The 13,401-nt window shown below is 36.8% G+C and overlaps 1 protein-coding gene across 1 annotated transcript in view; it reads right to left on the reverse strand.

Moving 5' to 3' along the window:
• The window catches only part of POLR3A (RNA polymerase III subunit A), a 36,798-nt gene that overhangs the window by 16,108 nt on the left and 7,289 nt on the right, over positions 1-13,401 (reverse strand). Inside the window, exons 10-19 of the mRNA XM_010167565.1 lie at positions 13,195-13,335; positions 11,992-12,061; positions 11,095-11,222; positions 9,615-9,753; positions 7,468-7,632; positions 7,066-7,238; positions 5,771-5,882; positions 3,859-3,977; positions 2,308-2,445; positions 472-642 (exon numbers count right to left, since the gene is read on the reverse strand). Of these exons, the coding sequence (XP_010165867.1) occupies positions 472-642; positions 2,308-2,445; positions 3,859-3,977; positions 5,771-5,882; positions 7,066-7,238; positions 7,468-7,632; positions 9,615-9,753; positions 11,095-11,222; positions 11,992-12,061; positions 13,195-13,335 (1,356 nt within the window). The remainder of the gene's footprint in view (positions 1-471; positions 643-2,307; positions 2,446-3,858; positions 3,978-5,770; positions 5,883-7,065; positions 7,239-7,467; positions 7,633-9,614; positions 9,754-11,094; positions 11,223-11,991; positions 12,062-13,194; positions 13,336-13,401) is intronic.

Below are 13,401 nucleotides of genomic sequence, written 5' to 3' on the forward strand. Positions count from 1 at the left end.
AACAAACAAATCACAAACCTAAACAATGCCATTCTTCAAACATCACAATATGTCCAGTTATTCAACAGCACATCAGGCCTCTGACTTAAGAAGCAGCTCAACACAGAAAACAAGCATGTCTTGATTTAATAAGGAATTACTTTGTGTAATAGAAGTCCAATCTTGCACCCAACTAAGCCAGTAATAATTTATCTAGTAATTTGGGTATTAGGTCCTAGAACTACATCTAAGCACAGAAGAAAATTCTATTTTCCACAGCTTGTACACAATTCGGTCCTAGTTGCACTGTTCTAATGTAAAAATATCTGTAACTCTTAGCATACACATGCTGAAAGACTGACCAGGACCACCCAAAAAAGACAATTTCAAAATAAATTTTCCAGCTGAAACAATTGTCTCCATAATCTATTAACACCTCCTGCATGCTTCATGTCTTTTCACACTTCCAACAAATATTTCAGTAATCCTTACTCTGATATTGTCTAGAACTCGCTTGAATTCCAGTGGTTCATCCTTCCCTTCCATGGCTGCAGGATCCAAGCCATCTCCTCCATAAATAAACTGTATAATGTCACCAGTAGAACTTCTGACTGTCAAATCATACTGTGAGCAAAGATCTTCAAGTGATTTTACCAGCCGCCTCTGAAGGGAGGGATGGGGGGGAAGTGAAATGCAAGGAAAGTAAATGGGATCTTTTTAAAAATAGCTATTGATTTGGACTACAAGACTTACAGAAACCGGACTCAGAAAATAAATCTGACACAGCGATTAGTAGGCATGAAAATCTATTTTAAGTCATACATTATCCCTAGGACTTTACTATACATTCCCCAGAAAACGAAAGCCAACAATAACAAAATTTAAAGCAACAACACAATTCTCCACATTCACGAAGTCCATCATACAGGAAACCTAATGTTAAGCTACAAAAACCCATTATAGTCTGAAGAATTAGTTGTTTTTTGTTTATTTGTTTGGGTTTTTTTGACAGAATATTCATATTCTTCCAACCATGTTTATTTCTCAAGGGATAAAACATTTTTTGAGTATGGAAGCAAAACCAGGCAACAATTATTTTCACCCACAAAAACCAAAGAGTTCATCCATCAAAGCCAGTAGCTGCTATTTTTCTACCAGCATTAACTACCTGCCTTACTTTAATTCACTGTATTGGGAAATCCCTTTACTTCCATCTTCCTTCCTCCACCTCCCAAAAAGAAGGCATGCTATGAAGTACTAGTGGTTAAAAATGTTTTTACTTGAAAGATGGAATTAATTGTTCTAGAAAAGTAAATTAGCTCACTAAAGAATATAAATTGGTAATTTTTTTCACTGAGGAGAAAAAAGGTAAGATGAAACAAATGTTAAAGATTTTTTTTTTTTTTATAAAGTCCAAGTGGTACAATTTATTCACATAGGGTGAAAATTGATGAGGAAAAATATTTTGCAGGTTGCTTATTATCTTCATATATATTCGTGTATACTTACACACATGCAAATATTATTCCTTTAGTTTGGGAGACAGGTCTAATTAGTCACCTGTCCCAAAAGGAATTTATTCACTCTTTGCAGAGTTACTTGCATATCTCTGAACATATCCCCAGCCCCAAATGATCTTGGTTTTTCTACTGCCTGTTACACTGAGGACTATATTTAAAATACTATTTAAATATTTTCACTAAAGTCTTAAGGCTGCTCATAGTAGCAAGAAGCTTGTTGGAGGGGCATTTGTTTTCACATGAGATACCATTAAAGACACTAACACCTTACAGAACTTTAAATCCAAGTCTGTGTGGCCAACATACCTGTTACCTAAAGAGGCTAGATACTGAAAGGGAGCCTTAGCCAGATTTCTGCATCCAATTTTTTTTTTTTTAATAACCCTAAACAAGGATTTGTGTTTATTGTTTCTCATTGTTGAAATACTATATCTGAAAAAACACTCACAACTCAAATCTGTGTTATAACGTACAGAAAAAACTTCCATCAGTCACATACGTTTTAGGAACGCACACTAAACTCAATACTTCCATAGAACAAGGGCTTTTATCACCTATATTCAAGAAGAAACAGCTTAACACAAGCATGTCACTGTATCCCTGTCTGAGGTCTCGTTCACAAACCTCACATCTACTGGAGAAGAGAGCAGAGTCATGTATTTCACACTATAAATTACTCTGTTATATTAAAACCAAACACACACATATATACTGTATGCAGTTCTCCCCCACCCCTCACCTCAATATGCACATAAGAAACACCCTCCTTTTGCAAGACTGACAAAACCCCCACTCCACTGACATTTACCTGCATGTATCCAGTTTCAGCTGTTTTTACAGCTGTGTCAACCAGACCTTCTCGACCAGCCATTGTATGAAAAAAAAATTCAGTGGGAGTCAACCCCGAATAGAAGCTATTAGCAACAAAGCCTTTTGCTGCTGGGAGCTACAGAGAAGAGTGGGGAAGAAAAGGTTAAAATGCAACATACATTCTGTACATGTGTTACAGAAAAACACACTATGTCATGTAAATGCTTTCAGATAGCTAGCCAAGACACACACAAACACAGAGTAATGGTCTCAGCTGCATTTAGCTTTGAAGTTCCATGTTTGTATTTTAGATCTGAATAAAGGCTTCAAAACCCTTACCTAGTTCTTCCAAACTAATCTAACAGATTTTCTTTATCCTTCTACAAGCCTTGTCATGCTTCTAGCCATTCCCTGCAAACACTACACCAACTTCTAACACTTTGGCCTCCCTTAAAGTTGCAGTTATTGAAAGGGTGGTAAGAAAGTTCATTTTGCAATAGTACAGCAAAGGTATTTGCAGTGCTGAAGACTAAGGAATTCAGAAAAAAATATGACTGCAGGTATGTAGATAACTAATTCTTTTGAACAGTTTGCTCTCACCTCTGATAAAGAGTTCTTGCCAATGACCTTTATGCAGGTATCTCTAAGTCAAATAAAACCAAACTGCTTCCATGATCACATTGAACAATGTATAGGCTACAAAGAGGTTCATCGTAGAAGATGATCACTTTTTGCTGTTATTTAACAGGTAGTGCTTTCTAAATCAGTAAAAAAAAGCTAGAGTTAAATTCTAACTTTCTCCTTATCTAATTCATGAAGTATTTTTTTCTTATTTAATTTATTCAGGAAATAAAAGATTTTATGTTACAGAAATCTGAAGTTGAAAGTTCGACCTTTAGTGACAAATGGAAGTGTCCAGGCTACCATCTGACACATGAGTTATCTGACTAACACTCTAACAAGACTGATGGCTGGTACCTAGAACCTTCTCTCCTGATAATTAGATTTCAGACAGCAGTTTGAATTGTATTAAGAAGTGCATGAGACTCCTTATTGCTTCATGTAGAACAGAACTCAAACAGAGCATTCAGATTAGCTCATGATACATATCCTAGTGGAAAAAGAAAAAAAACCAAAAAAACCCCAGACTCCACAATGGTTTATCTGGCACGTTTCAGCAGTCTAAAGAAACCAACACACACCCAGCAGTTGTCCTGAAAAGTCTTAGCGCAGTGAAACAGAACACAAAACTAACAAACTATTTTTAAGACTCTCAAGAGAACCAAAATGTATCATCAGACTTATTTTAATTTTATAAATTATAAAAGTCTAAGCAAGGCTTAGCTGTAAAAATTCAAGTACTCGGATACCCTATGGTAATTCACAACACTACTGTTAACTCCCAAACCACATTCAAAACATTTTACATTCACCATATGTGATCCTTCTCCTTCACCATGTCATGACAGCACATCCTACCATGTGTCATTTTTAAAATGGCTTAAGGCAACTTATTTCACTTTTCTTTACAGTGAACACATAGAATTACCTTAGAATGTTTCTCAAAGTGAGGCAAGGATCTGTTCTCGAATCCATCAGGAACTCGGGAACCACTGATAGCCTGCTGACCTACACAAGCAATCATCTGAGATATATTAATGAAGGAGCCTGAAAAGAAAGAACAACAAAAAAATCTCACTCACAAGTGAGGTGTATCAGTGCTCCTCTGATAACTCAGCTGTCTCCACTTCTATGAAGATCTATTATTTAGCTTCATAATTCATCAAAAATGCATTTAGAATTGCAACAGTTAAAGACACTTTTGTTACTTGTCCTGTTCATTTCAGCATTTATGCAGAGATGGACAACTAAGTCTACAATATAGCTAACAATTTCCTTTCTTTTTTTTTTTATTTGGGTCACATATATTCACACCACCACTATTTGACTACAGTCCTTATATTACCCTGTTTTGTATTATGATTGTGTTTTATACAACCCATGATCCTAACCTACGTATTTTAGTGTGGCCAGCAAGTCGAGGGAGGTGATTCTCCCCCTCTACTCCACTCTCGTAAGGCCCCACCTGGAATACTGCGTCCAGTTCTGGAGCCCCCAACACAAGAGAGACCTGGAGCAGCTAGAACAAGTCCAGAGGAGGTCATGAGGATGATCCAAGGGCTGGAGCACCTCTCCTATGAGGACAGGCTGAGAGAGTTGGGGCTGTTCAGCCGGGAGAAGAGAAGGCTCCGGGGAGATCTTATAGCAGCCTTCCAGTACCTGAAGGGCCTACAAGAAAGCTGGGGAAGGACTTTTCATAAGGGCAGTTAATCACAGAACAAGGGGAGATGGGTTTAAGCTGAAAGAGGGCAGGTTTAGATTAGATATTAGGAAGAAATTCTTTGCTGTGAGGGTGGTCAGACACTGGAACAGGTTGCCCAAAGAAGCTGTGGATGCCCCTTCCCTGGAAGTGTTTACAGCCAGGTTGGATGAGGCTTTGAGCAACCTGGTCTAGTGGAAGGTGTCCCTGCTGATGGCAGGGGGGGTGGAACTAGATGATCTTTAAGGTCCCTTCCCACCCAAACCATTCTATGATTCTACGATTTCGCTTCACAATTTCTTCAATAAACTAATTTTAACAATATGTTTTATTAAGGGTTCAGTGTCTACCAAGATTCCTAGAACAAATTAAGTCCCAGAGAATTAAGTCACTAACTCAGAAATTTTATTTGCTGAACGTGCTTGCAAACAATGCCTCCCACTCCCCAAAATTATACGCTTAATGTATCCCACTTAGATTTCAGCATTTCTTTTGAAACACAAAATGTTATCTTGAGGCTTTACACAATTTATTAGAGACAGGTAAATAAAGGCAAAGTGTTAAGTGATTTCTTCAAATTCTCATTCTCTCATAGGTAACAAATGAAAGCTCAGATAAGAATTTGAGTATAACACAAATATTTACTACACAGTTGGTCCTTCAGAAACAAAGCAGTGAGGCTGGCTGAAATATTACTTCTAATTCTTAATATATCATTCCAGTTGATTTTTTTATGCGATATAGACACTCCAAGTCAGAAATGCGACTGAAAACTTTTTACTGATCACAGAATCATACAATTGTTTTGGTTGGAAAAGACCTTTAAGATCATCAAGTCCAACCAAAAACCTAACACTGCCAAGTTCACCCAATGAATTAATTCAAGTCTTAAGAACATCTGAAGTTCCAATAGGATGTTTTTCAATTTGTACTATAAATTTAAGATACAAAAAACTAGCACATCAGCTTTATTTTAATTAACTATACCAAACCTGTACTTACTGAGTCACTTCAAATCTATAGGACACTAATTTAATACTTGCACAACTGACTGTATAAAACAAGCTATAAAGACAGAACAAGTAATTTTGAGAACAGCGATGGAGCCAGCAATCTACTTCCAAAGCTTAGTTATCCTTACCTTTAGAACCACAGAGAGCCATGATAAGTGGACTGTTGCTCTTGTCCAGTTCTCTGAGACAGGCACTGCCAGCGTGATCTCTGATAACAGAGAGTTCTTTAAGGATTAATGCCTGAAATACAAGATTTCAGAGATTTAGCATTCGTTAAAAATACCATACATAAGCAGTACTCCATCACTTGCCAGCAATACCTTCAGTAGTCAAAAGTCATTCAAAATACAATAAAGAGAAAGAAACCTAGACATTGCTTTGGGTAAAACAAGTTTAACTTTTAACTTGCATAACTTTCCATTTCTGCACAAAAAGTCTTTGTTGGGAGAAGACAGGGGTAGCCACGGACATGACAACCTCTTTTGTTAGCAGAACCAGCTTAGACTAAACTGAGCATTGAACTAAGCTCTAAATCTCACTGCACTACACGAAAGATTACCATAAAAAAAAAAGTATTTTTGGACTGTTTTCAGAGAGTACAACATCAATATCTCCAATTGTTAAAAGCATTATAAATGTATCAAAAAACCACTCCAGGACATACACAGGTGTCTGAAAAGACAAAGAGTGGAAAAGACTGCAGGACACTTCTTTCAGTCAGAATGGGCAACTGTGGCAGTACTTCATTATAGGGTGGGGTTTTATGGCTGGTTGGGGGTTTTTTCTGTTTGTTTCTTTCCTATCTTTTTTTAAAAAATAAAAACTAGACATTGACTAGTCAAGAAAACAAATGTATAAAGCCATTAAAGACAACAAGAAGAGTGTTCTTCAGTTGACTTAATTAAGTCCCTGTCCATAAGCTCAGGCAACATTAATTGCTCTTCACCAAAATCTTTAGGGGAAAAAAGAAAAAACCCGGCATAACCAAAGTCCACTTAACTTTTGCCCCAGCAAAGGGCAAGAAAACACTTGCAGATAAACAGAACTGAAACTAAAGGAATGTTTTGCTTCTTGGATTAGATTCTTTGCTGTTACTGTTCTTTATTAACTTAGTAAATACTGATAAATGTAATTAACCTCATTCCAATTACCTGTGTAATTTTATTTGCTTGTATGTCACTCCAATACAACCAGCCAGGAGGGAGGGAGGATCTCAGTTGTTCATCATTTAGCTAACATTTTGGGATGCATATGAACATCTAAATGTTAAGCCTAAACAGACTCAGCTGAAGTTGCATACCTAGGGTCCCTGTTAGCTCGTAGTTTTAGGGCCTGGAAAACAACTTTGAACTTCACAATTTACATTAATATATTTATGAAGTCTCTACCCTAAATATATAGTGATTTAAACTAAAACTTTTACCTCTAGTGTCTCTTCTGCAGTACAACCAGGCTGCTGCTGTAGCTTGCCAGTGTTCAGAGCTTCAATATACTCATCACATTTCTTATAGCCAGCATTCAGGAGCTCATACTTAGCTTTTAGCAGGCCCTGCCCAGGGGTTACATCACCAATTCCAATTGAAAAGCCACGATTAGCTATTATTAAAAAAAAAATTAAAAAAATTGATAGCTCAATCTTATACAGAAAAAAACAGAAATTAAAACCAGGAACTATTGTCATCAAGAACTTTATTTGTCAGCTTCACAACTAGCTTATGTTTTAAACATAGTACATCATATTTGGAGAAAAAGTCTTGCTCTGTTGTTCTGTATTTCTGCTTTAAGATACTACTTTGCAAAGAAATGTACTTCCCCCATTACTTACAAAGATAGACAGGGGCAAGTCTGGCTAGTCGTGACATGGCATCTGCAGCTTCTACTTGTCCCCAGTCTCTCAGCAAGATGTAGAATATGTTGTTCTTGGATCCTGAACCTAAGGTTCCTTTGTCCATACTGCCACTCATTAACTCACTGTTTTGAATTGTGACATCTAGAAACAAAAAGGTAAGACGAAATAATTGTTTTTCAAAAACATCACCTGAGCTTGAGTAATCAGTCATAGAGCAGGTTTTAAAGCAAAAGCTCTGTTCGTGAAAAGAACATAACCCAAAGACATAAATGTAATCTATCTGTAGAACTGTGTAAGTAAGCATGTATGGGAAACAGCCTACAACCTGATCTTACCAGCTTAAGTTAAAATTCATCTCCCTTCCTCCTTAGAAAGGCAACTGTATCCAATTTAAGACTTGTGAGAAACATTGTGGATAATCCTTTTTAATCTAGAAATCTAAAAATAAACTTTGCTTTGTTAATCAGAACAAAGTCTTCAATCTTATCTGTCCAGAAATAAAGTCCTCAATCATGCATAACAAACCAAAGTTAATTAGTCATTTATAAAGTAAAGCAACAAAATTTCAGAAGTGAAGTTACATCTTATTCAAAGATTCTGATATTCAGTTCAACTCAATCACCTCTGGAGGCACAGATTAAATTTAAAAGACATATTGGACTTGGATATCTCTTTAATTACAAGCATATCAAAGACACCCGTCTTGCCTGTAGGCCTATACATTCTGCCTCTTTTAGATGACTTCCTTTTGCTTCATCAGGAACCATCTACTTCAGGCACTGACTCTTCCTTATAAGCTTTAGCCTTTAAGCAATTAAAAAGTATATTCTGTACATGAACGTTAGACATACTTTCTATGAGAGCAGTACAATATATGTTCATCCTCAACTTCATTATGCATCTTTCAAAGAAGAACTGGCATATGTAGATGGATCCATTTTAAACCATTTTATGCAGAACAGTGTAGAATTTTGCACACTGTACTCTGTGCTCAATATTTTCAATAATAATCTTCTTGAATCAGAAGTCACTGCTCTATCAGTTATTTTATACAATCAAAATATGATGCCAGGATTTCTTCAGACTTTGGGAGAATTTGCAGAGAACTTTCTGAAGATAATTATTGTTGCTTCCCAAATGAACAGAGCCACCAATGAAATCCAAAAGTTTTCCACATCATCTGCTACTGTCAAACTCAGAAAATGGAAATTCTTCCCATAATTCCTAAAATGAAAAGCCTGCAGAGCAAGAAAGATGGCCTGGGTTCACACAAGTGTGAACACGATTGCTTTGTTGCCTTTCACCCCACATTCCTTAAAGGCTGAAAAAAAAAAAAAAAAAGTGCCACCATGTTTATAACCAACTTCACAACCACAGAGTGTCCTATTTTCTAAAGAAATGGCTCAGAGTCTGGTGTAGAGTGGATTTGAGTCCTAATTGGTAAATTCTTTCTCACATGAACTTTACATGACAGAATTACTGTATATCAATGGTTCCTCCCTAGGTTCCTGAACTCACACTTCTGAGTGGCAAGGAGCCAGGCTAATCCGGTTTGCTCAAGTTCTTTTCCAGCTGTTACCACATCAACGTTAAATTAATAAAAAGCAAAGCCTTGCTCATGTCCTACAGCCTCTTCAAGCCTGATGCTTTGCATTCCATCTGCCACTGACTTCCCTCACTGGAAGAACACAAACGGTTTGATATCCTAGGGATTCCTATCTTCCCTACATATCCTAAGTCCTTTCACTGTTTGACTTCTAATCCCTGTATCACTACCCCTGCTTAAGATACTAATTTTTTCCATTTGCCCTCTGCACAACCACTTCCTAAGCTTCTTTGCTTTTATTTCCCTCTCACCTTCAAATACTATGTTAGTATCACAACAAGCCTAGCATCATACAAAATAAATTTTATTACAAGAAAACACCCACGTCTTTTCTTTGGTGTTCATCATGACTTCAACTTTTAAGAAAAATTGCATAATTTTATTTTTAATTTCAAGAATACTTATGCAAAGTACTGCTATAACTCCTGCAGTGAGCTCAACAGCAACAAACTCAACAGAACAACAGTAGCTATTTCTTTGGAGACTTCCAAAACACAGCTTTAGAAGCGTCACTCACAAGAATCATTGTAACACAGGTCTTCCCCTTTGCCACAGTACTGTTTGCCCTTGGTTCGTAGATTGGCTTTCACAGGACAATCATCACTGGGTTTGAGAATAAGGCTGAAAACCTGTTTTCCTGTCCAGAGCGTTACAGGCTAGAGAAACAGAAGGACAAGAATTAGGATTACAGAGTTTATGTTACAACTATGGTAAAATAGGAAGCAAGAATTTTGTTGTAAAGTTGTTTTCTACACAGAAGCTGTCTATACTGAACTACACTTGTCGAAGCGCATAGGAGCATTCCTTTGAATAGGAAAGTAATATGCTGCCGTTTAATTTCCCAAAGTGGTTGCAACATTTGTAATTCCTTTTTTATACAGTGTCTTTGGATTCAATTTTTAAGAGGTTAAAATTCATATAATTATGTACTTCCCTCAGCTGTAGTTAAATGTAAGTAAGTGTCACAGACAATGTTAAAATTATTCACTTGGAGTGACAGAAGGAGTCAAAGAATCACTGCTCTTGGCTATTAGCAAAAGTTCATAAAAATTTATAAAATTCACATTAGATACTGCCTTGCTTTAAATTAGTATTACTCACTGGTACTTCAATTTCACTTTCTGATTTTCCCTACTACCGCATTTATTATTTTGAAATTAAATAAAAGGAATAAAAAAAATATACACTAATACTTAGTATTTAACAAATCTGAAAATGTACCGAACTCTCTCCAAACAATACTGTTTGCTTCAAATATAAAATGAATCAAATACAGACACCTTTAAATGTATGTGAATTAAGACTTAACAGACCCTAATCTAATAAATGATACTATAGCTCTCTCCAAAGATTGTGACAAATAAACAGACACTCTGCCCTTCATAATAAATATTTTGTGTATATGATGTAACAGAAAAAACAAAACAAAACAAAACCAACCAACCAAACAAATCATATAGCACTCGCCCTCTTTAATACATTGCCAGGTAACAACTAAAGCATATTATTTCCCAGGCTTAACATCTAAATTTGCGATACTGAAACCCAGAACTGTTGAGCATTTCAGGACATTATTTGAGGGCACTCAAAGAGTAACACTGTTTCTCCACTTAGCCCTATATTAGTCTGCACAGGTAAAAACAACCCATCTTCTACTGACCACTAAGAACCAAGTGGTCTGTCTCATAGAAGCAGGAGAGTAGCAAAGCTATGTTTGAATACTGAAGGAACTCAGCACCTGAACTGCACCACACGAGGCTGGCTCTCTTCAGCATCAGGAACCATCAAACAACTTCTGCATAGCTTTGACCCTGAATTCTGATCCTGGCACTTTAAAAATACAAAAATCTCATACAAAACTAGTGTCAGAGAAAATAAGAACTGTCTCTGCCAAGAACATCACCACAGGTCATGAGCACACAACAGAGAAAGTCTTAGTAACATTAAAAAAACCCCCAAGCCCCCCCCCAAAACCAACAAAAAGAGGTTTCAAATACCTTCAGAATTGCTGGAGGTGGAAGACGAACTTTAACCTTTTCATCCTTGCCAACCAGGATAGAAGCAATAATTTGGCAGGCTTTGGCTCGATCAAAAAAGGTATCTTTTAATGTAAGAAGATAGGCACCTAGAATGTAAAAAATTATTAATGTGACAAACTGACATGAGATTAAATTTAAAAGCTATAGTATATTCAGTATCAATTATTCCATTCTAATAGTGGTTAAGTACTTACTATGCAAAATTACAATAGTTTAGACAGCTTCAGCTGTAAATCCTTTCCAGATTGCTCCACACAAATTTCTAAAAATTAAAACCAGTGCTTTTCTATAATCTATTCTATCTTAAGACTCTATCTCATAGGTAAAATAAGGCTTTGGCATTAATTTTTGTACACTTTCCTCCTTATATTCATTGAACGTTTCTCAAAGAATTAAGGAACTTGAAGATACTTATTGTAGGTTAAAACTAATTTTTGACTAATGAATTCAACTCCTCTACCATAGTTATAAGCAGTTTACATTGTCTACCTAACACATTCAAATATACCAAACACTGATTTTCTCTGTTAGAGAAACACTGCAAAACATAAGCAAAAGTAATAATCATAGAATCATAGAATGGTTTGGATTGGAAGGGACCTTAAAGATCATCTAGTTCCAATCCCCCTGCCGTCAGCAGGGACACAAATAATTGTACCTACAAAGGTAAGACAGTATCAGAAGAGATTCTGAGGATATAAATTTCAGACCAACAGCCTTACTTTCATCATGTCATTTTAACTTATTAAAGGAGAAAAATTTTAATTAATATAGAAAAAACTCTGAGAAGAGGGAAGTGATTCTGAAGGAACAACTGTTAAATCACAGAGCTCTAAAACAAGCTTATAGACACACCTGTGAGGAAATCCTGAATAGCAGCGATGAGAGGTTCTCCATTTCTTGGTGTTACCAAGTTAGCTTTAGTCTATGATACAAGAAATTAAAAAGTTATGCATTTGAAGACACTGATATACCATTTGTTATTCAAAAGCAAACTTATAATTTGAGACCATTATTTTAGCAAAAATGGTAAAAAGATAAAAACATAAACTAGAAGTTTCAGTTCAGTACAGTCCATGCAAGTCTACTGACAGTTAAGGAATAATCTGAGATTAGTTACTTGAAATTACATGTTCTGTTTCAAAGCAGAAGTCGCACTTAACTTGATGTGTTTGGTAGGTTACTGTTCAAATGGAATGGGGAAGGGAAGACAAGCTAGCTTTGAGAATCTGAGAAGGGACAAAAGAGGTGATGCTCACTATAGGGAGCCAGTATAATATTGCAAGTTGTGTGGTCCCTTCTGACATGTCATCATCAAGCTAACCACTTCCCCTAGCCCCATTTTCTTATGCTTACTCAGACTACTGCTCCAATTACTCACTCCCATCTACGCAGCACAGTTTCGTCTGAACTGTTCACACAAACCTGAATCACACACTTGGCAGGGAGGGAGCTCAGCAAGCCAGTACACGCAGGAGCCAACAGCTGAGTTAGTACATCTGAAGGAATAGTGGCATTTAGTCACCCTAAAGGAGCAATGTGCTGGAAAATCCTTAGATTGTTGCTACTGACTTTATTTTCACATCACAGATCAATGCCTGCAATCATCAGATCCCTCAATATCTACACTCCCTTCTCTCCAAGAGCCTACTGTCTCCTGCCTTCTCCAGTACAGCCACACTGCTGCTGCGTCATTTCCAGTTGGAAATGCTAGTAACTGCTAGGCTGTCAGACCAGAAAGCAAAGTATGTATCTGTTTGGTAACAGAGCCACCCTATTTTGGTAGCAGTCACCAAGGACAGTCAGGTAGAAACATACTAATGACATCTACTTACTTAAAACCACTGAATTTTCCACGGATATAAGTCTATTAGACTACCACTGCATAACAGTCCTAATTTGTTCTAAATTCCCTTCTGTGGACTTTTCAAGCAGCTTCACAATCACAAATTACCCATACCCAGGAATCTTAATATTTCAGATTTCACATGCAAGTTAGGAAATACAGGGCTCAGTCCATCTGTCACTAGCAAAATCCCCTCAAGATTATCTACATACCCCCATTAAAACAAGTGCTTCGGCTTTTGCTTCTTCTGTCTGAGGAAGGTGAAGGTTCATCTCATCTCCATCGAAGTCTGCATTGTATGGTGTACAGACACATTCATTAAATCTGAATGTCCTATGAGGTTTTACTCTAGCCTGGGGCAGGGGGGGGGAAAGTTGTGCACATTTAGTCAAGCATGTTTGAAGATGAAAAGGCATTCC

The sequence above is a fragment of the Antrostomus carolinensis genome, unplaced genomic scaffold, assembly GCF_000700745.2.
Source record: "Antrostomus carolinensis isolate BGI_N321 unplaced genomic scaffold, ASM70074v2 scaffold9035, whole genome shotgun sequence".
Lineage (NCBI taxonomy): Eukaryota > Metazoa > Chordata > Aves > Caprimulgiformes > Caprimulgidae > Antrostomus > Antrostomus carolinensis.